The sequence below is a fragment of the Plutella xylostella genome, chromosome 4 (assembly GCF_932276165.1).
Source record: "Plutella xylostella chromosome 4, ilPluXylo3.1, whole genome shotgun sequence".
In the NCBI taxonomy this organism is placed as follows: Eukaryota; Metazoa; Arthropoda; class Insecta; order Lepidoptera; family Plutellidae; genus Plutella; species Plutella xylostella.
The window spans coordinates 11,503,955-11,527,944 of record NC_063984.1 but is presented as its reverse complement, the minus strand read 5'-3'; the positions used below and the strand labels follow the sequence as shown (position 1 = coordinate 11,527,944).

The following is a 23,990-nucleotide window of genomic DNA, read 5'->3' as shown; positions in this document are numbered from 1 at the left end:
TCTAGGATACCTGAATGGTGAATTATTTCCATAAATATGGCAGCATCATTGGTATTAAGTGCTTATATAAGTACAAATTGCCAGTATGCCGACCACTACACGTGGCTGTAGCGACACGTAGCGGCCAAGTCAGAGCAAAATTATACATACTTATTACTTACTTAACTATGTTGTAGATGTAGGTAGATACCGCAGGTTAAACAAAGCAGGTTAACTCAAGGTTACGCCTTGAACTTTGTCAAACGTACCGTAACTTCCTATGTCGTACTCTAAAGTAAAGTTTGACCTAAATAAGCTTTAGAAATGCTACCCTACAGTATCCTAAGGTCTGCTTCATTTAATAAGTTACCGGTAGCGATGCTATCAGCTACGTACACACAATGATGTCCATCTTGTGTGTCCAACCCAGGCCCTACGCCCCGGCCAGATCCTGGGTCATTGGTGTAGGTGTCCATTCAGGCATCATTCGGTCGCTACTAGGGCTTGCAATACCGGTAATATTTTCAATACCGGTATTGAGTTCTGGTATTAGAACTCAATACCGGTATTGAGTTCTGGTATTAGAACTCAATACCGGGATCCCGGTATTAATACCGGTATTAGGCTTCCTTGTTATAAATGGCATATATTTTGTTTAAAGGTCGTATAGGGCAAAATACAACAAGAAAAAGCAATCAAATTCTGTATTATGCAATATTCTTTACGAGAATTGAGTATTATAGTTAAAATTTTAGAACGCATGGACAACAAGTAGGTATCCAAAGTCCAAAAACCGCATGTAACGGTTGAAAACAAGTGCGCTTTCATAGTATATAGGAGCACAAGGCTAACTATGTCTTAATCGCTTGATTTATAGCCTAAAAAATGTCCGATTCCGGTATTACTTCAATACCGGTATTGAAAATAGCGTGGATTTTGTCCGGGATCCCGGTATTACGTAATACCGGTATTGCGGTATTGCATGCCCTAGTCGCTACATTCTGCTACGGAATGACTTAAAGACTTATGCCCATTGCCCACTTGGCCTCGCGTTGATTTTTCTGGCAACCACAGAGAAAAAAAACACGGGTTCTTAATACTCTGTACCTCCGTTGAATGCTGCCAACAATTCAAACGGTGACAGTTTTTTCTTACCAAACTTGTGCCTAAATTAAACAAAGCTTGTCAACGTTGTTTGTGTTTGACTTTTGACAGATGAATGAGATTTTGATTGTCATTTCATTTGTAATTTTGTTTTGTTGTGGTTTTAATTTAAACATCTGTACAACCTCTGGACCTAAATTAACAAACCTACTACAATGGAGAAAGAATTAGACCGAGTTACAGACGAGATAATGCTGACACCGAACGTAACTGGTTGTATCTTCGCCGACCACCAAGGCCTGTGTCTTGCAGCGAAGGGAAACGCTCACGTAGACTCAGCGGGCCTGATCGTCGCTATATCGGAGCAGGCATGCAAGATACAGCCCAACCTGAAGCCTCCCACCATCAACTTGGAGGCTGATAAGAAGCAGTGTTTGATCCAGAGACATGGGACCATCACTGGTGCCATTTACAAACAGAAGTCATAGTGCAGGTACAGCACACATTTTTGCATTCATTCTTGTGGTTAGGTCATTAAAGCTAAGTGTCCACCTATTGGTGTGATATGTATCGGACCAAATGATGCAGTGGATGCACTTGTTTGCATTTCTATACTGATTAGCAATGTGTTAGTTGCGTATAATGCCGAAAGGTTGATGCTTACCTGTCTTACATGTAATTTCTTAGGGAATATAAGTAATCTAAAGTAGTTGGGGCCACCTGCTAGTTTTTATACCTAATTGATTTCATGAATTGAAATGTTTTTATGTTTCAGGTATGGAGGCTGCAATTTTTGTGAATAATGACTGAGACTACATGATGATACAAGATGCTGCTGTATAATAAAAGTGTCATTGTTAAGTATGTACATTATTGATTTATAACTTCTATATACATATAACAGATGATCTACCAATAAGATACAAATGTGAAGTGTGATTGATTTGTATGAAGATAGATTTTGTAAATGCTTAATATTTAAATAATCCGAGGCATACTGCCAGTTTCTCAACCGAGAAAGTCAAGGTAAGAAGAACTAGAGTATGGATTCCTTGATTATTCAAGGATCTGTGATTGGATGAAATGTTGTTGAGCTGGACTTGGTAACTTAAGTAGTAACTTAGCTAGATTTACTCAAATGAGAAACAATAAATTAAGCAAGAAATAATAAATTATGAAGTCTACTAATCCACACCAACATCCAACATTAATATCTATTGGCTATAACTCTAGTATGTGCCTAAGTTAAAATTTGAAGTGTTTCACTTGTCTAGTCATCACTTTCACATAAGCTATGCTATCTACAAAATAAATATTATGTATAAGAGTCAAACATCTAAATGTATTATATCTACAGTGTTTTTTAAAATCCTATATTTAAAGACCTATATTTGCTACCACTATGTCAGAGAATTAGCTGATTGATAACTTATATGGGTAAGAAAAATAAATAAAAAAACTATTTGTTCAATATACACACATTTATTACAGATATGCCTTCCTAAACAGTAACATAGATCCACGTGAAACAACTTTTAACTACCTACACTATACAACTATTTATATCATGCTGTTAACAATTTATTTCATGGCAGTAACTACCACAAGTGCAGGTTTCAATTCTATTTCATCTATGTGTAATAATAATAATAAAGTTACTCGAAACATGAGGTTTTAGTACATGATGAGTTGGTACAGTCAACAAGAGACATATCCACCCCCAGTGCAAACAGATTGATCCTAAAAGTCACAGGTGAAAGATAAATGAGTTGTTTTTAACCGACTTCAAAAAAAGGAAGAGGTTCTCAATTCGTCGGGATATTTTTTTTTTAGTATTTATAATCTTTTGCTGACTATATGTACTTACACATAAACTGTGAAACATGATAATTATCCCATTTGGTTTACTACTAAGGTAATAACATATTAACAGCCTCAATCAAGACAACAGAATGTGGAATATAATAATAGTGACAGTTGTTAGTCCGAACCGATCCGCTGAAAATAATAGAAGAATCCACCTCAGTTATATAGTTACATCCTGAAACTTGTATGTTCACTGGGAATGAAATTAAAACAAAACAAATTGGTAGAGGTGGATACTTACACATAGTCATGCATGCTAACAGCTGTGAGAATAAACCGACAACAACTCACTATACATACAATAATAATAATAGATTGATGTGGTATATGTATAGGTACATTATTCTAATAAATATTCAATGGAAAATTAATTTAGGAAGCTCTAGTAAAAAATAAATAATTATAATCAGTCACTAGTGTTGATAATGCATTATTAGCTAATAGTATTATACAAAAAAAATGGACGTAAGTCAGGCAAATAAAATAATGATGGATTTACAAGTAAAATTTGTCTGATATTTCAGATGGTCGTGCACTTGGCATTATGGAATAGAATATAACTAATTTGGCAATCGACCAATCAGAAAGTAGCGTTCAGCATTGCCAGCCAATGAAATCATGCTGATTTAAGATGACTGCATTCTGACCCGACATACACGCTCAGTCACACATGCTCGAGAAAGATTAACCTATATAAAAAAAAAACATTACCTAAGGACTAGGGTCTTTCATGCGATAATATATTTGCTATCAAGCCCTTTTCATACAAGTTATTTTTACAAAAATATCCTTACAGTAACATTGATATTTTCGAATATGTCCATTGATAAACTTTCAAATAGTAGGTGTGGAAACTCACATTTACTTTCAAAATTCATGTAATACTTATGTTCATAATAATTTAATCCCGAACCTTTTTAATAATATCTGCGCAATTTAGAGTTTAGATATAATTTGACGTAGGTACAAAATTATATTATATATTACGTACGTTGTACAAACGTAGCCCCAAACGTTGGGCATCGCTTCGTATTAACTAAACTAAATAGGTATTAGGTACATTGCTATAGTAAGTTACGTCTTACAATGTTATATCTAAAAAATACACATCACTAGAATTTTTACATGTATTTTTAGAAGTATATTAACAATTGGTAGCATACTTTCTCGCTTAGTTATATTGCGATAGAGCGAGTCAGCACGCGCCTAGTGGCCATTTCTCAATTTTGTATACAAAACAAACATGATACACACAGGAGTAACAATTGACATTGCTGCAAAAATGTTTTGAGGCTTAAATTAATTAGCTTAATAATATATACAGGAGAACCGTGGAAAAGGATAACCTTCTGTTAAAGGATTGCACTGTTTTTTTTTGTATACTTAACGTTCACGTTGGGTGATGTGGAACAGACAAGTAACAAAATATATGTTAGAAAATGTATCGAAAAATAAATTTAGAAGACTTTTTATAATTATTATAAAATTTTGGAATGTTTTGTTTCCAAAGTCTTTTACATAGGATGTTTTAATTAATAATACACGTTAAAAGTAACTTGTGAGCAATGATTTAAGCATACGCCTACTAATACGGAACCTCTACAACTGACTCATATCACAAAATATTTATCCTACACGGAAGGTATTAACTGATGATAATATAAAAATATTTAAAAAAAACATATTACATCAATGTCAAGGAAATTTTCGCTAACTACAAGAACACCTCTACTTTATAACACGACTACATTAGCAATTATTTATTCCTTATAAAGGATAGAATCATTTACTGATGTAAACAACACAAGTGATACCGCCTCAGCGACCCTCATCTATGCCGTAATCTAGCAATCTGACAGATTGTACATAATCTTGCACTAAATTCCAGCCTATATTGTGGTGGGAGTTTATAGCCTAAAATGTTTGAAGATGTATTTTTTGAGGTATGATGTCGTTTTGTCAGGCTGGAATAGGTGAATACAAGACTTGGACAATGTTAGCTTTTTGATTGGTCCGCTATAGCTCGGTCACGCGGCGAGTTTCTGTGGCGATACCCCTGTTCCGACAAACAATCTACGACATGAAGTGTATTGAATCGTGGATAAACCGCACATACAGAGAAACCTTGCAGTGATTATCTATTACATTACATACTAGTCACATAATAAAATTTGATATGGTCAAATAAAAATAATAAAACTTGATTTGGAAAAAGATGGTAGATGGCAGCACCGTGGCTCTCAACCAAAGAAGTAGAGGTAGAGTTATCAGCTTCTTGCTTAGCCCCAATGCCTTATTCATGTTGATGTATAATAAAAGTCAAATTAAAGACATTATTAAAAGTATTTATAAGTAAAAACTTGTATAACAAAACAGCCATGCAAGAACATGGCAATAATAAAGACCTGATGAGTTGCTTCTAGAATTTCAAATACTTGCATCAAGGACCGAAAAATATATCTTCAATCAACTAACAACCATTGGTCATTAATTGATTTAAAACAAACAAAAACCTTATAAATTTGGAGGACAAGTTTGTGTATGGAGTTCATTGTCGTGTTTAGTATTATAAAAAATAAATAACTCGGACCCTAAGTAGATAGGTATTAGGTTCAAAATCTCCACCTACTCTTTATGTGGTCATCTTCTCAGTTCAACTCAACATAATATTATATCTAATATTTATATTATAGTGTCCATAGTACCAGGGATTTGAGTGACTGATAAACATTTTGCGGAAGATATGTGAATTTCTATCCTACGTTTGGAAATATTTAAATGCTACTTTTATGATAATATTATAATAATATGAACAGTTTTTATAGTAGAAATCAGAAACCTAACCTGCCATACGAGGGCTACACCGAAAAGATCGGGAATAGAATACTTAGGAATAAATTAGAGTGAAACCTTTTTGGTGTATCAAATGTAGTGTTTTTTCAAACATAATTCCATTTTCGAATTTTAAAAAAAGTAAAAAATAAAAGAGTATTGACCATTTGAATTTGACAAGTCGGTGTAAAAAATGGAGCTTACGCGGGAACATTTCCGTGCAATAATTTTTCACAACTTTCGTCGAGGTTTATCTCAAGAACAATGTCTCGCCGAGCTTGTTTCTATTTATAAACTTGAAGCACCAAGTAAAACGACTATATATCGTTGGTATTCTGAGTTTCGCCGTGGACGTTCCTCTCTTACCACAGTCCCTTCTACTGGTCGGCCAAAAACAGCGGTAACACAAGATAACATCGATGCTGTACGCCAGTTAATAAAAGAAGATAGACATGTGACATACGAGCAGATTCGGGCTTCTCTCAGCATTGGTATGACAGCCATTCAAACCATTTTACATGAAGAACTGGGTGTCAAGAAGTTAGTTTCGCGCTGGGTGCCCCACCGTTTGACCGAGGAACAAAAGTCGGCTCGTGTTAATTGGTGTCGATCTGCTCTGCAACGGTTCAATGGAGGCAGTTCAAATGCTGTCTACAATATCGTCTCTGGTGATGAATCGTGGATTTATTCATATGAGCCCGAAAGAAAACATCAATCGGCAGTTTGGGTCTTCGAAGGTGAGGTCAAGCCAACAAAAGTTATTCGCTCACGCAGCGTGTCGAAAAAAATGGTCGCTTCGTTTGTATCGAAAACTGGCCATGTGGCTACGATTCCATTACAAGAACAAAGGACGGTTACTGCTGATTGGTACACAACAGTTTGTTTGCCGGAAGTCGTAAGAGAACTTCGTAAAACTAACCCGAATCGTCGTATAATCCTTCACCACGATAATGCAAGCTCTCATACCGCTCGCAAAACAAGAACGTTTTTAAATATGGAAAACGTGGAGTTGATGGACCATCCTCCGTATAGCCCTGATCTGAGCCCCAATGATTATTTTACATTCCCAAGAATTAAAGATATGCTACGTGGTCAACGGTTTAGCGGCCCAGAAGAGGCGGTCGAAGCTTACAAATCAGCTGTTTTGACAGTATCCACTTCAGACTGGAATTACTGTTTCAATGATTGGTTTAATCGAATGAAAAAGTGCATTGAATGTCACGGAGACTACTTTGAAAAACAATAAAAGTAAATAATATTATGATATCTTTGTACTTTTTTCTATTCCTGATCATTTCGGTATCGCCCTCGTAATTACCACAAATGCTAAATCCATCATGATTATGTTGAATTCAAAAATATTAAGCATTTTTAAAGTAACTCGGAAAACTGTTCATCAGATATTATATAAATGAATCAGAAACATACCTACCAAGAACTCAACAAAAACGTACACTTACAAAACCGTCTGGTACTAGGAACACATAGGCTAGCAGAAGACCCATGGAACGATAAAATCGATGCGATTGGTCAACCGCCCGGCACGCGCGCCACGCAATTGGCTATTGTTTCACTCCGCGCGTGTTATTGGCTATGTCCGCGGCACGCCGGTGAAGCTGGTTGGCTGTTCGTTGGGGACTAGGTTGGCTCGGGGCGCCGTGGTTGGTGGTAGGCCAGCTTCGAGGTTCGCCGCCGATGTCCGCATGTCATCCATTGATCCCCTGTTAGATAAATTAGGTTAGTTTTTGAATTTAAAATTGCGCGCGCGATCGATTCTAGACTTTACGTTCATAACTATAAGCAGCCTCAGTTAGCGACTCCTTAGTTGGATAATATAGGCTAGTTAATAGTCTAGAATCGATACAATTACAAACTAAGAGTGAAGCATGCTGCATTACCGGTGCTAATATGGTAATATGTGCTGGAATTAAATACTTAACACATAAATATAGAATTATAAATACGTACTTTAAAAATATAGCCTTGTGTAATGCACCAAGCTTTAGATAACATTTTCAGATAAGTAATACAAAAATATATAAAATAAACCTGTGCAAAAAATAAAACATGCATCAGCATCGTGAGCTACAAAAAAAAACAAAAAACGGCGAACCTGATACCTACTGGAAAACTACCTAACTAAAACACATGCAACTAGCTTACGAAAAGACCTGCCCCAACAAAAAATACAAATCCATAGCCTGAAATATCTATGAGTACACTATAGCTCTACAGAGGTGATCATTTTAATAAAAAATAAAAAGCTTGACTGTTTCTTAAAACACCTAGTAACAAATAAGTGATTGTATGTAACAGAAATAACGATATACGAATACAAAGCAATAAAATAGTTTTCACAACTTTAACAAACCATAAAAGATTTTTATGCTTCAAAAAAATCTTAAAGCAAGCAATGACCACCTCACTCCTACGCAACACGTTTCACCATCAACCTCTATGGTTTAAACCTCCATAGACTAAGGAGTCAGGTGACCGAGTCCTTATTCTACGCTTCGCAATGACCTCCTTAGTTGGGGCGCCACACGTCGGGGTCCTCCATGAGAGTGACGCTGTGGTCGCCCTGCGGCTGCGGCGCCGGCGGCGTGCCCGCGCCCGCCATGGCCGCCATGTCGTCGCGCGTGCCCCTTGGTAGTCACAGGTGCCAATGTAAAACGCCGTATTTGACAGCGGGACTTTTGAAATTAAGAGTAAAAATGAACGGACCCCAAGAAATTTCCGTACCTACCAGTAATACCAGTGAAAGGAGCGTAGGATACCATAGTATTTAAATTAGTATCAACGTAGTCGTTGATAGACTGGTGGTTTAATTTGAAAACTGTCACATACGGCCTATTATATTGAGACTGCTATAGTTATGTTAAAGGCACGACAATATCACACAGTTAAAGGTTGTTGCGAAACAAGGATCATAATAAAAGCTTTGAGAAACACTAGGGAAAAAATTAATCTTCTTTTTTGCCTTTTGACGGAGGTCCATAAAAATATCCTCCTCTATGAAATAGGTATGTAATGTTTATATGTACTGAATTTGATCCTTGCAACAGTACAGTTTACGAAGTTTTTGTCCGATTGGTTATGATTAAATTGATTAGTCACAATAACATAGAAAACAGCATAGCAGCGTAAACGATACAAACAAGGTTTCGATAAAACGATAATGGGAGAACCCATTGTAATCACATGAATGACTAATTAATCTTAGACGCATGATAATAGGTTACGTTTGTATCGCTTATGCGTCATTATTGTTATTATTAATCAAAATAACAAACTTATGTTCCCGGTTAGGACAACACGGCACACGTAAAAATGACACAATGTTAATAAAATAAATCCCTTATTATAGTTGTGCAATGTCAGAAAATTTTGAACCTTATGGAATATGGAATATTTAATGACCAATCAAAATTATTACAATTTGTGAATTAGCATGAGCCCTATGAAAGCTGTCAAAGCCATACATTTTATCAGGTTATGCCTGGATCTGTCAATCAAACGTCGTAGGACTCATACTACAAAGTATAGGTCCAAATTTATCTGACATGCACCGATTCCCCACACTGCTCTTGCTTCTCCTTCGCGCGTGAGAGCGTTACGTTAGTGAGAGCAGGACAGACTTACTTCTTGCCGAGCGCCATCATGCCGTAGACGATGCCGGTGGCGAAGATCAGGCCGCTGCCGAACCACGTGCTCATGCTGAGGAAGCACAGGAAGAACGGAGGCAGCGCCAGCCTGCGGGTAGGTAGACAAAATATATATATAGAAGAATTTAATGCAGTAGGGCCTCGCTTATTCCACCCCTGCTTATTTGGTAATCACGGTAAATACGAACACAAGAAAATCTAAATCGTAATACACTTTGGGATTTATATTGTATGGAAGTTGAAGGGCACTAGTTGCCACGGGCCGTAGCAGTATGGCTGTCATAAGTCATAAATAGTCTTGTGTACTTATAGCTGTAGGAATACGTGTGTGTATACCCACTAAGGTGTTGCCCTATTAATAAGTTTAGATTAAGTTAAATTGTAAGATAAGATTTAATTAAGTATATTTTCTTTCTTTCTATTTAACAATATCGCGTGCACGATTTTGCAAAATTGAGCCTCCTCCCGTCTGCCATTGTACCTCTAGTCTTATGTAGTTGAATTGATTTGATATAAAGTAGAATATTCGATCTTGTATTGTTTGCCCAGTTCAAGTAGAAATGTATCATCTTGACTCAATGAATTATGTATATGAGTGTAAAACGTGTACGTGTACGTACTGTTATACCCGGGATGTGCTAACCTTAATGCTGTGTTAGCACTCCTTGACATCCCAGTCAGCCCTCTCACATACAGGCAATAGACGCCATACTTTCTTCCCTTCAGTCTGCTTTCATCCTTCAACTCGCGCGGTTGCCGACAGATCCTTTCATTCCTATTAATTCCAAGTGTATTACCAAGTGTTCTTAATCATTGTATTTTAGTGTTAATTAAATAATCCTTTTTTTTAAAAAGGCTTTTTAATTATCCGGTATAACATTTTGGTGGCAGCGGTGGGATCCGGAAATCCCCAGTGCCCGGTACCGCGCCGCAGACTCGCTCCGGATTCCTACTCAAACTTAAGTGCTAAGTGCTAAGTGAAACAAAACTCTCGTGAATCTAAACTTAAAGTTAATCTACGAACAATCCTCGATCCTGGAAAGGACATCTCGCCCTATTGAAGATAAGCTGCTACTTGGATGCAGCTACTCCCTCTTCACATCCTTACATCGTGTCGGTGCCTGTCATATCCTGGCGCCCATCGTATCCTGCTCTATCCTGTTATATCTACATCATCGTGAATTCATCTCAACTTAATCTACCCGACGCCCGCTGCAAGTCGACGCGATAAGTACACTTCTTATCTCGCCCGCTGGAATGTTCCCGGCCGTCGCTATCGCCGTGTTGCTCGCTCTCGCCCACACAGTTCCCGTCCTGTAAGTCTTTGGTCATTGTTTAGACTATAAGTTAGGGTCCAGTTGGCAATTTAAGTGAACCAATTTAGATTAATATCATAAAATAATATTAATATCTCCTTCAGATTATTTCTATTTTGTAATTCAGTAGGTATGCCAAAGTTGGCAAAAATAGAAGGAGATAAATTAAATATTGAATTGACTGAACCAGTACAAAATACAGGTGAATCATCGTCATTAGTGAAGTCAGCCCAAGGTTCTCCTCGTACTACGCGGAAAACTACAGCCACGATGTCTCAAGAATTAGACTTCGGTACCCTATTCAAGTTCGTCAAACCATACGATGGCAACAGAGAAACACTCAACTCATTCCTTGTCAATTGTGACAATGCCATAAACCTTGCCAGTGACCAACAAAAGCCAATATTGTTTAAATTCATTCTCAGCCAATTAAATGGGAAAGCGGAGGTTGCCTGCTCTATTAAAGATTTTAATTCGTGGGATCAACTCAAAGAGTTCTTGAAAACTCAATTTAGTGAAAGGAAACATTACTCCCACCTTCTAACAGACCTACAAGAGAGCAGGCAAGGCCCGCAGGAAAATGTAAGTGTCTATGCACTTCGCATAGAAACCCACTTGTCTCAACTTCTAACGGAAATATCATTAAATAATTCCAAAGTAAAAGAGTTACCTGGCCGTATCGCTGCAATGGAGGATCTCGCCCTCCATCATTTCCTCATGGGCCTCCACCCCCGAATCTCAAATATCGTGAGATGTAAATCCCCGAAAACATTAAACGAAGCTGTTAACTTCGCAATCTCAGAGGAACGAATTCAATTAACACTTTACAGGCGCCCACAATCCGACGGCAAGACTGCGAACAGTAACAGTGGTTATAATTATCCTAAACCAAAAGCTTCCACATCCTTCCGCCCTACAGCACAAGGACCGCCCAGCACGAGCAACTTTAACAGGTTTCCTAGGAACTTTAATTCTCCTCCACAGCAAAAGGCGAACGACACATTTTGCCGCTACTGCAAAGCCAGCGACCACGACATTTCGATGTGTAAGAAACGCGAATATAATAATAACCGTTTTAAATCATCTCAGAACGCGACTTACAAACCACGCGTAAACTTTATCGAACAGCCCGATGATGAAGCCGGTTACGACGAGGTCGACGCTTCTCATCATCCTGAACCTTTAAACGAATAAATGTCTCGGAAAGGTGTCGCGCGAGACTAAATCCAAAAGTCGACACAATCCATTCACATCAATCATCCACTGAACTGATAAAACCTAATAAATCCAGGGACCACACGGGTAACCAGCCCCAAATAAGCACCCTATCCAATGAACCCAGGGACCACACGGGTAACCAGCCCCAAATAAGTGCCCAATTAATTGAATCCAGGGACCACACGGGTAACCAGCCCCAAATAAGCGCCCTATCCAATGAATCCAGGGACCACACGGGTAACCAGCCCCAAATAAGCGCCCTATCTAACAATTCATTTAAAAATAAATGTATCACACAAACCCAAAGTGGTACTTACCCACTCAGTCCAGTTCCTGAAAATACTTCAACTCGTCAAGAATACCCAGAAAGTAAACCTAACCAAGTTTATGAAGTAAACATAGACACAACAAAACGACTACTTCCACATGTTCTTCTCGAATCACAAGTCTCAGACATACCGTTATCTCTTTTAGTAGATTCAGGTTCCGCAGTGTGTTTATTAAAACAATCCAGCATTGCCCAATATCCTAAAATTATAACAGAACAAATTAAAATTAAAGGTGTTGATCCTGGAGATGAAACCATTGAAACGGATGGCCATTTCCAACTTAAGTTAAAAATCCATGATAAAAAGACCACACCATTTAAATTCCACATCATAAAGAACATTAACTTACCTTACGATGGTATAATAGGATCAGATTTCCTAACAGCTCTAGGTTGTAAAATAGATTACACAAGAGATACTTTGAGAATTGGGAAAAACGATATAAAATTACATTTTTCGGAACCCTTTTATGTTATTCCTCCTCGTACAGAAGCTGTAATTGAAGTTTCAGTTAAGAAAACCGACCTTAAAGAAGGCCTTATATTGGACCAACACCTTAATGAGAACCTCTTAATATCAAATTGCATTGTTAAGATTAAAGATAACAATCGCGCCAACGTTACCGTAGCCAATATATCGGAGTCATTTAGTAATATTAAAACAAATTTAACCCTTAAAGTCGAGCCTATGGACTCGGTTACCATCCTATCAACCTCAAGGACTCAGTCAACATCTGAACGTACCGAAAAGGTCGTAAACGCGCTCACAATCGACCATTTAAATCTCGAAGAGAAAGAAGCTCTTATAGAACTTTGTTCTATGTACTCTGATATTTTCTACTTGCCAGAAGATCACTTAACCTTTACATCCGCTCTTGACCATCAAATCAAAACAAATAGTGACATCCCCATTCATACCAAATCCTATAGATTCCCGGAGTGCCACAAGAAAGAAGTTGAATCTCAGATAGGTAAAATGCTAGACCAAAACATTATAGAACCATCATCTTCGCCTTGGAGCTCTCCTATCTGGATTGTACCTAAAAAGCTAGATTCCCAAGGTCAGCGTAAGTGGCGTATTGTCATTGATTACAGGAAACTAAATGACATTACCATTGGTGAGACTTACCCTATACCTCAAATCTCAGAAATCCTCGATCAACTGGGAAACAGTAAATATTTCTCCACACTAGATCTCACTTCCGGTTTCCATCAAATCTTAATCAATAAAGCCGATGCTCCGAAAACTGCTTTTTCTGTCCCTCAAGGACACTTCCAATTCAATAGAATGCCATTTGGCCTCAAAAACGCACCTTCCACCTTCCAAAAATTAATGAACACCTGTCTTTCCGGCCTACAAGGCACCCGTTGTTTTGTTTATTTAGACGATATCGTCGTGTATTCACACGATTTAAATTCCCACATTAATAATCTGAAATCAGTATTTGAAAGACTCCGTAATTTCAATCTCAAACTGCAACCAGGAAAATGCGAATTCCTTCGGACCGAAGTAGCCTATTTAGGGCATATCATAGGTGAACATGGAGTAAAACCTAATCCTGAAAAGATAAAAGCCGTTTCAGAATATCCTATTCCGAATTCCCCAAAAGACATCAAGTCCTTTCTAGGCCTTGTATCATATTATAGAAGGTTCATTCCGGACTTTTCAAAATTAGCCAAACCTTTAACTTCCCTCCTGAAAAAGGATGTTCCATTCAAGTGGCAAAATGATCAACAACTTGCTTTCGAATCTCTCAAAACAAAACTTATTTCCGCGCCAATACTGGCGTACCCAGATTTTACCCAACCTTTCCTATTGACATGTGATGCTTCAAACTACGCCATATCGGCTATACTATCCCAAGGTCCTATAGGACAAGACCGCCCCATTGCTTATGCGTCACGCACACTTAATAAAGCTGAATGTAATTATAGCGTGACAGAAAAAGAGTGCCTTGCTGTAATCTACGGGACGAAGGTGTTTAGACCCTACCTATATGGAAACAGTTTCACGGTCATAACAGACCACAAACCGCTAGAGTGGTTATTCAAATGTAAAGACCCCGGCTCACGTCTCATCCGCTGGCGTCTCAAACTCGAAGAGTTCGAGTACGATATCCGCTATAAAAAAGGAAAAATAAATACCAACGCTGACGCGTTGTCCCGGTTTCCTGTTAACCCAGTCCAGCCAGAACAACCTCTAGAATCCGGTTCTAACGAGAACCAAGACCCTGTACTTGGCGACATTGACCTTATGGACTTATTAACCTCTCCACCGTCCTTCAACCTCGACGATCTGAGTCCCCTTAATCTAGGTGAAGACTTAGTACCACTACCTGAAATAAACCCCGAACCATACTTACCTTCTACTGCTGATCCTCCCGATGATATCCCAACAATAGAAGTAAACCCACCTTCCGTTGGGGCTGATGACCAACCTATCGTAATGCCAACACCGTCACCTACGAATAATCAATCAGACTTGCCCGATCATCCGTACTCGACGTTCTTGAAATCCATAGCAAACAAAGATATACAGCTTAATACCAAAATCATAGAACACAATGAAAAGATCACTAAAGCAAAACAAAAAATAATCGTTATTCCTACTTCTATTGACCTTGACGAATCAAACCCGTTCATCCAAGAAATATTGGGAATCATTCCAGATCCCGAAATTTTGAATAAAGAAAGAGTGCTCAATTCTTTCATTTCATTTGAAAATGAAAATAAATTATACTACCTGTTATTCTTCAAAGTACATCACTTTGATAAGTCATGTTATGAGGATATTTATAAATGTCTGAAATCATTACGAAACGAATTTTCAAACTCAGCTAATGAAAGCCCTATATCGGAAATAGCCATAACCGACTTCAAAAACCCCTTCGATGTACACCAATTTATCAAAATCTACAATATGTACCTATACCTATTCCATAACATGGGTATTGATATAAACATATATAAGGACAAAATAATTTACCCTGCGTTATCGGAAATTCCCAAGATACTAAGAGAAAATCACGAAATCCCAATTGCAGGCCATCTTGGCAGCACCCGCATGCTTCGTAGAATACAAGAGAAATTTTACTGGAAAAACATGCGCGGTGATATCGAGAACTATGTAAAAAAATGTCCCCAGTGTCAGACTAATAAAGCCCTCAGACAAATCAACAGAGCCCCAATGCAGATAACCAGTAGTTCTACTGAGCCATGCCAACGTATATCGTTAGATATCGTCGGACCACTCCCTGAAGCTGGACCAGCTAAATTAAAATATATTCTAACCATCCAGGACGATCTAACTAAATTCTCATCGGCTTATCCCATTCGCAGTACTACTGCAGAAGAGACCAGCGAATGTCTGCTCCACTACATATCCATTTTTGGAATTCCCAAAACCATCTTAACTGACCAAGGAACCAATTTCACATCAGAACTATTTAAGAAAACCTGCGAATTCCTTAAAATTAAAAACCTTTGGTCTTCTCCATATCATCCACAAACCCAAGGTGCCTTAGAAAGAAGTCACTCTACTCTTAAGGAGTATCTAAGATCCTTCGTTAATGAAGAGCAGACAAACTGGCCTCGTTATGTTTACACAGCCATGCTCACCTACAATACAACTGTCCATTCAACAACACACTTTTCTCCTTTCGAGCTACTGTTTGGCTGTAAACCATCTCTACCTAATTCCATATACGAGGACTGTACAGGCGCAACATACCCCGACTATGTTCGCATGCTACAGAATAGACTGAAATACTCCCGCGAAAAAGCCCTAGATTTAATGAGGAAATCTAAAGAATCGTCTAAAACCTATTATGACACCCATACTCGGCCAGTAAAATATAAAACAGGTGACTATGTCTACCTTAAAAATCACCTTCGTATGAGGAAAGGACTCTCTCCACAATGGAAAGGACCTTACAAGGTCATTAAAATAAATGGAAACAACACACTTACCTTGCTAATCAATCGTCGTCATGTTAAACACCATTACGACGAAGTAAAACTAGCCAACGTTGAGTTAAACCTGTAAATATAGTTAATTAAGTGTTAGTATTATTTGTGGGTACATACATAAATAAATTAGAATTAAGTTTTGAATATTTTAGTTTAAGCTTAAGATAGTAGTACTTACCTATCTTTACTATTACTGTTATTGTTTGCAGCTCAGCCCAAGGTCAACCCGATCCAAGTTATATCCAGCCGATCACTTCGAGTCCGGGCCTCTATTTTGACTATATAGGGAACCTCAAAATTAATAATGCACAACTTAAAATATTGATTCCAATAGACATTTCACACTTTGCCCCACATATAAAAAATATTGGTAATGCTCTGGATACTACAAATTACTTGTGTAACCAAACAAACATGACTGACATTTATGTAGACTGTAGTAATCTGTTGCGACCTTTAATAGCTCGATTTATAGATATGAAAAGAGAGTTCTCTTCCATATCACATCTTATAGATAATAGAAATAGACGCAACGCCTGGATAGGAGGTATAGGAACAATAGCAAAACAAATATTTGGAACATTAGACGAGACTGATGGCCTAATGTACGAGGCAGCCATTCAATCACTACAAAACAACCAACAACAACTGACTTCACTAATGAAACAAAATATACTCGTTACATCCTCTGTTTTGACTTCTTATAATAACACACTGTGTAAAATTAAAGATAACGAAATTAGATTAAACATAGCTATCGACAAATTCTCATTGACAATACAAAATTTCAGTCAAATAACAAGTGGATTAATAGTTTTCAGTCATGTTTACGAAATTATCAGTTACATAGAAACTGCCATACTTACACTGTCATTTCAAGTAGAAGACGTAGTTAATGGAATTTTATTTAGTAATCGAAATACCTTACACCCATCAATAATTACACCAAGCCAATTATACAGAGAACTTGCCGATAATTATAGACACCTACCTAATGACCTTGAGCTACCTGTGTCTCTTAATGTTAATTCAATGTATCTTATTTTTAATATATCTAAATTAAGTAGTTATTATGTTAGTAATAAGATTATATTCATCTTACAAGTGCCACTGGTAAATACTAAAGAATATGTATTGTTTCATAGTCTTGCGCTTCCAACACCACATATCCCGAATCAACCTGACTCATTCAGTCTTATTATACCTAGTAGTAAATATATAGCAATGACCAAAGACAAATCTCAATACTGTACATTCGACAACCTGGACATTTGTAAATTCGTAGATTCCAATAATCTTATATGTGACATTGAAAACGTGTATTCCACCGACGCGAAGTTTACTTGTGAAAGTGAATTATTAGCAAAAGTGATCAGTGAAAAACCACCACAGTGCGAATCAAAAATTGTTGTTGGTAAAGTGGACATTTGGAAACCGTTATCTAACAATAGGTGGATTTATATACAATCGGAACCCAATAAAATTACTATTGACTGTCGTAATTCAAAATTATATGAAAAACACATATTAGGCACAGGAATAATAACTATTTCTAAAGATTGCATTGGATATTGTAAAAGTACCACATTGATACCCAAGTATAACTTTTTAAATGTAACTTCCCCTATTAATAATTTCCCTGACTTTGATATTACTAATGCCACTTGCTGTAATGTCATTAGATTAAGAAATTTAAGTGCTAATGTGTCCCATGTTGCCCTCATTGACATAGATTTAGATGATTTAAATTCAAATAATAAAGTAAAAATGGATTCTCTTTTAAACACAATAAAATCTTTGGAACAATTACAAACCCCACATATCTTAAAATATGGCACACATTATTCTATTCTTAGTATTTTAAGTTTTATTTTTACTATTATTGTCATTGTTTATGTTGTGTTTACTATGTGTAAATCTGGCAGCAACCGCCTTCTTCCATTTAAAATTATAAACATATCACCTCCACAACCTACTACCCTTAAGGAACACACCCCTGAAATAGAACTGACAGACATACAGACCTATCCTAGCAGTTCAGCAGCTCCACTAAGAACCAAAGTTTAGATCCACATATCCTTTGCCCTACAGAGACTTTGTTCCAACCCCAAAGTCTCCTCTTAAAGGGGGAGGTGTTATACCCGGGATGTGCTAACCTTAATGCTGTGTTAGCACTCCTTGACATCCCAGTCAGCCCTCTCACATACAGGCAATAGACGCCATACTTTCTTCCCTTCAGTCTGCTTTCATCCTTCAACTCGCGCGGTTGCCGACAGATCCTTTCATTCCTATTAATTCCAAGTGTATTACCAAGTGTTCTTAATCATTGTATTTTAGTGTTAATTAAATAATCCTTTTTTTTAAAAAGGCTTTTTAATTATCCGGTATAACAGTACGTAGCCTTGATCTCGGCAGTTATCAGGTCACTAAACTGTGTATATTATGCATCAGTAGATGTCAAATGAAATAAGCGGCACCACCATTGTTAACTTATATAAAGTATCATTTGTCATTTACTCATGTTTAATGTATATTTCCGTAGATATTTGTGTGGTATTGCCTACTACATTAGCCTTAGGTTTCTTGTTATTTTGTTTATTATTGAACAAAGACTGTGCAGAATAAAGTTTCAGGTTCGATTCCTAATCTCCTAGTCGGGATACATTTATTTAATTATTGTTGATCTAGCGTCGGCATGCCCCTATACCTATTCCTATTAAAATATGTAAGGATGTACCTATATTATGGTCATCAACATAGCACCAACTAAAGAAATCGAAATATGCTGATTGTGATCAATTAATTATGATCCATGTCATGTCACAGAAGTAAATACTTCCAAAAAATATTCTAAGGAAGTAAAATTACAATGCACATATATATAATACATTATAATTTAAATAAATTATATTGCTAAATTCGACGAAGATAGCAACTGGTTGAAATATGGTCGTTATTCCGTCACGCTCTAATAACTTTTCATTACAACTCGAGATACACCTTTGCGGCCATTCTTTGTTTATATTTTTTGCCTCTATTTGCTATAACAATTCATATAATAAGCCACAAAAAGCAGTAAAAACAGGGATCTATTTTCTGTTCCGCTTTGCGCATCATTGGTCGCTGTGTAAACGTTATAGCTTGATAAAACATTTCAGAGCATATTTATGTATCTTTGATTGATACTAAATATGGCATCAAACTCGAGACTATGAATATAAAGGTTACAATCGAGTTATTTAATACACAACAGGAGGCAAATGTATGTAGTGTGGGATGCTCCAACAGTGGGTGACGAATTTATTCATAATCATATTCATATAAAGTTTGAATTTTATTTTTTGAAGTGAATAGATGAGGAACACTGAGGCACAGGCAGTCAGCAATATATAATGCTAATCTGTTATTTTGATGACAAAAGAAATATTAAGTATTCTTATTATAGAAAGAAGAAGAAGTATTCTAATCTGAGTGGCCACTCATTTCACCACAGTGACAAGTCTTAGTCTGGCTCTTTTGTTTGAGACACAATAAGAAAGAAGACAAATAGCCCTTTATCAACTGGAGAGCAGTTTGTAAAAAAATATGTTAAATATGTATAAAATTTTACAATGAATAAAGCTTATTTTTTTACTTTGAAGACCAACTCACCCAACATACAGCACGGCCTTGTTCCAGTAAGGGCGGGTCTCCATGCGGTCGGACAGCACCTGCACATAGTCCACGAAGAAGCAGCAGCACGGCGCCTCACACACGATCACTATGAACCCGGCCAGCATCTGCCAGATGCCCGCGATCAGGCAGCTCACCTGCAGCAGGACTATGCCCATGCAGTTGAGCAGCCCGAGGAAGATTGCAACTGGAATGAGAGGATTGTAGTGTTAGTGGGAGGAGAATAATGGAAATTGCCAGAAGGCACACATGGTGTAGTATGGCGAGCTATGAGCAACAGGACATTGGAAATTTAAAAACTCTGTCATCTTTCCCTGTCTATAAGGAATGGATAGCCATTCTTGTGTCCTTGGTATAGTCCTGAGCTTAATTTAGTGATAAGGGTGTATACAAAAGGTCTAATCTGAACATCACAATGAGAACAAATAAGGAATGGATAGCCATTTTTGTGTCCTTGGTATAGACCTGAGCTTAATTTAGTGATAAGGCTGTATACTACACTACAGTTTCAGTGCTTCAATCCCATCACAATGACAAGCTGATTTAAATTATCTGGCAAAGTGACAAAGAATCACTGCTTTATCATGCTTTGTTTCTACTGAAAACAAAGTAAATGTTTACTTCATAAACACTGGACTGGACATCAGTTTGATAGGGCAGTGAAGAAAAGACAAACATGTTTAATGATCTGCCATTTGTAATCATATTTCTATAATGTTGGTATCACATGACACCCCCTATTTTACTTTGCTCATTAGTGTGTCCTACCCGTAATGACCTACAGGGACTAAACATACTTTTCTCACATACAAACCTATTTCATTGATAGAGAGGGACAAAACAGTTCAATAGCTAAAATGTTCTGTAACTTTTCTATTTATAAGGTGGTTAGACTTTGACACATGGCTGGTTGTGTTGTGGAGCTCCTTGGGAGAGGATTATGTCCAGCTGTGGACAACTTTTGGGCTCAAGATGAATATATAGTAGGTATGAGCCATTTAATGCTTTTTCAGAAATTAATTAAGACCTGTTAGGCAGGGTGTCCACTCAGAATGCTCCAAAAAATTCCCTGACTTTTCCCTGACTTTCCCTGACCGTTTCAGAAAATTTCCCTGACCAAATATCAACATATAAACCTAATTTAAGTAATTTGAAGACAAAATCTTGATTTCAAAGTTTTACATTCATTTGTTTGACACTTATTATAACTTGACTGCGTAAAATATGTATACAGGGTCAGCAAAAATGATATATTAATTGGGAAGTATAGTACTTAACACACACTAACGTTGTTCTACTTTTAAATATTATCCAATCTCCATGATTTTTTAGGATATAACGACACAATAAATTACTAGGTTTATAGTTATTTCTGTTCTCTAAATTTTCTATAGATTCAAACTTATAGGCACCTCAAGCAACGCAATTTTTGTGATCAAAACTGCGCCGAATCATGCCGTTGTTAAACAAAAACAATGTATTTTTTAACGGCGAAACCTACCGTCTAGAATATATTATGTTGAAACGATTGACATCAACATCAAAAAGAATTGTTGATATTTACTTGGTGAATAATGTTTGTCACGAGCTACATTCATCTCTATAGCAACCCCGGGGCTTGAGTGCACAAACGATAGCAAATGTTTTCCTAAATACCCATTTCTCGAGGTTCCCTCTTAGGAGGTCATTCTAAACAACTTTTGTTGTGTGGGTATTGAAATTTTAAGAAAAAAAAAACATCATCCGCATGCGCCTTGCTTCCTAAGTCCAAGTTGCTATACTGCCTAGTTTAATAGTCAGACCAAAATTAGACTGATTACCATAAAAATAGAAATTGAAACCGAAATTGAAACAGAACAATTTTTTTGTATGGCTCTCTCCTGCCTGACAAAGTTGTTACTTAGTTGTGTTTTATGAACTTTGATTAAACATGTAGTACAAAATAGATTAAATTTTTGCTCTGCTAAATAAGTAAAAAAAATAGATTATTGATTAATACGATCTCGCTGACGTAAAAAATAATTAGCGAATTGAGAACCTCCGCCTTTTTTCCAAGTCAGTTAATGAGCGCGGCTGCAGCGCGTCTGCACCAACAAAATGACGTTTTTATCACAAACTTCTAAGTCTTTAAACTAAATTTGTTTTGAATGGTGAGATGAGTCACCCTCTTTTGCATCAACCTGTATTCAGGGTGTTTCAAAAAGGGTATAAAAATCAAAATTCGCGAAAAAAAAACATTCTCCATAGTAAAAAAAGTCACATGACCAACAAAGTTTCTATGGAAAATGAATAATTTTTTTCGCGAATTTTGAAATTCTGATTTCAGTTTCGGGCTTAGATATACCATGCTGCACATGTAGGTTTCGGCTTAGTATACCCTTTTTGCAACACCCTGTATATACGAGCTGAGTCTAGGATCTAGCTAATCTTTTAGAATTCCTACTATTTTTTCCAACTGTCATATTTAATTAAATCACGTAGATTTAAAAAAACTTAATTGTATAAGTAATTATTATAGTATAATAGTAAGGATCAGTCAAAAATATTCCAAAACTAAACGAGATTTTATTTTATGACTTATGTGTTTCACGTAAAAAAAAAGTATTACTAGTAAAGGAAAGTACTAACAATTTTGATAGAAATAGGTCATTTTTCCCTGACTTTCCAGGTGGCCCATCAATTTCACTGACTTTCCCTGACCACCTAGAGCTTCCCTGACTTTTCCCTGACTTTCCAGATAGTGGACACCCTGGTTAGGGTAACTGTTTTTTTGGGGTAGAGTGAATGGGTATATGGGTGTGTATTTCTGTACACGTAATAAAGAGATATAAGACTAAGTAAGTAATTTACTAACTAAATACTAAAGTATGCAAAGTAATTTAATTTTATGTATGAAAAAAAACATATTTTTCTAATATTAGTGCACATCAATGTAGGTGCCTTGTGCATGCATCTGCTATCCATTGCTTACTAGTAGATATATGGTATGTGTCTATATAGCAGTAGGTATATTAATGTCCATTTAATAGATAAATATGAGTCGTGACCAACTTTATTCAGGAAATTCAACAATAGATTTGTTTAGCAAGACTTAGGACGCTTCAGATTAGATAAGAAAAATCTACTAATAGTACCAAACTATGAATTTTATAACGACGAAATCATTAAATATGTTCTAGTATTAAATTGATAAGGAATATAACTTACTGCCGCTGCCAACTGTTCCCAAAGCTCGACCAGCGAATCTCATCCACCAGGGCACATCATCTTTCTGGACGTTGTCGCCGCCCGGACGGGCCATAAGCATTGAGATCTTGTCGGTGAGCGACTGCAAGAACACCAAATCATTATAACTTTCCTTGAACCTTTTCTATTTTATAAAAACGAAGAAATTACGAATATTTTACCATTTTTAGCGAAAAATCAATTCACTTCACTGCCGTGCCCTGTCACTTCTTGTCAAGTTCTAAAATTCGTCTGTTTTTTATTACACGACTATGGAAATATAGAATAAGGACCCGTTCGTTTTCAGTTTGCATATCAGTTACAAAGTTTCAGCGGAAATTTAAGCAAAAGTTTCAAAATTTTAGCACTGTTTTTGTTTTAATTATTATTTGTTTAAATGAGGCGTTTGTTAAAAAAAAAAAAGTTCCTTTTTGGAGAAATAGATGGCGTTGTCTGGGGTTGTACCAACTTTCAAACCCTCAGAACACACTCAGATCACAATATGTTATTCTGTGAGGCTAACGAAATGTGAAAGTGACGTAGGTAGGTAGAATTGTAGTATTATTTTCTCTATGATGTCGATGTCACTGTTGCTTCAGCGTTCAGTGCGATTGTGCGTACAGCCGTTCTTTTCAAGTTTTCTCAGTTTCCTTGTGTTTCTCCTGTATTAATTGAGTTGTAGTTGAGCTATCTGCTCCTCCTCCCTTGATACTGTAGAGTTAGTGCACTTGAGATAGTGACTCTTTTGAGATAGTTTGAGTTTGAGTTCTTATTCTGAGTTTAGTACTCTTTGCTCTCTATGTAATTTTTGACAGT

The 23,990-nt window shown here is 36.9% G+C and overlaps 1 protein-coding gene across 2 annotated transcripts; it reads right to left on the bottom strand.

Moving 5' to 3' along the window:
* Positions 1-7,095: 7,095 nt before the first annotated feature.
* Positions 7,096-23,446, bottom strand: LOC105381798 (calcium channel flower). 2 transcript variants are annotated; one of them, XM_038120751.2, is made up of 6 exons: positions 23,357-23,446; positions 23,157-23,277; positions 19,929-20,136; positions 9,424-9,534; positions 8,305-8,426; positions 7,366-7,502 (listed from the first exon to the last, which is right to left on the bottom strand). In XM_038120751.2, exons 1-5 carry the CDS (start codon positions 23,357-23,359, stop codon positions 8,309-8,311), a joined length of 561 nt encoding a protein of 186 aa, XP_037976679.2. In that variant the 5' UTR covers positions 23,360-23,446; the 3' UTR covers positions 7,366-7,502; positions 8,305-8,308. The 2 variants fall into 2 exon arrangements, with proteins under 2 accessions (XP_011549901.3, XP_037976679.2); XM_011551599.3 differs by lacking the exon at positions 8,305-8,426 and having other exon boundaries at positions 7,096-7,502.
* Between the last annotated feature and the right edge of the window lie 544 nt (positions 23,447-23,990).

Excerpts from the sequence above, each read along its gene's own strand:
- LOC105381798 (XM_011551599.3), bottom strand. Across the intron at positions 20,137-23,156 it reads GGGAACAGTTGGCAGCGGCA|TTGCAATCTTCCTCGGGCTG; the intron begins GTAAGTTATATT and ends CTCTCATTCCAG. Across the intron at positions 7,503-9,423 it reads ATGATGGCGCTCGGCAAGAA|GGGATCAATGGATGACATGC; the intron begins GTAAGTCTGTCC and ends TTTATCTAACAG.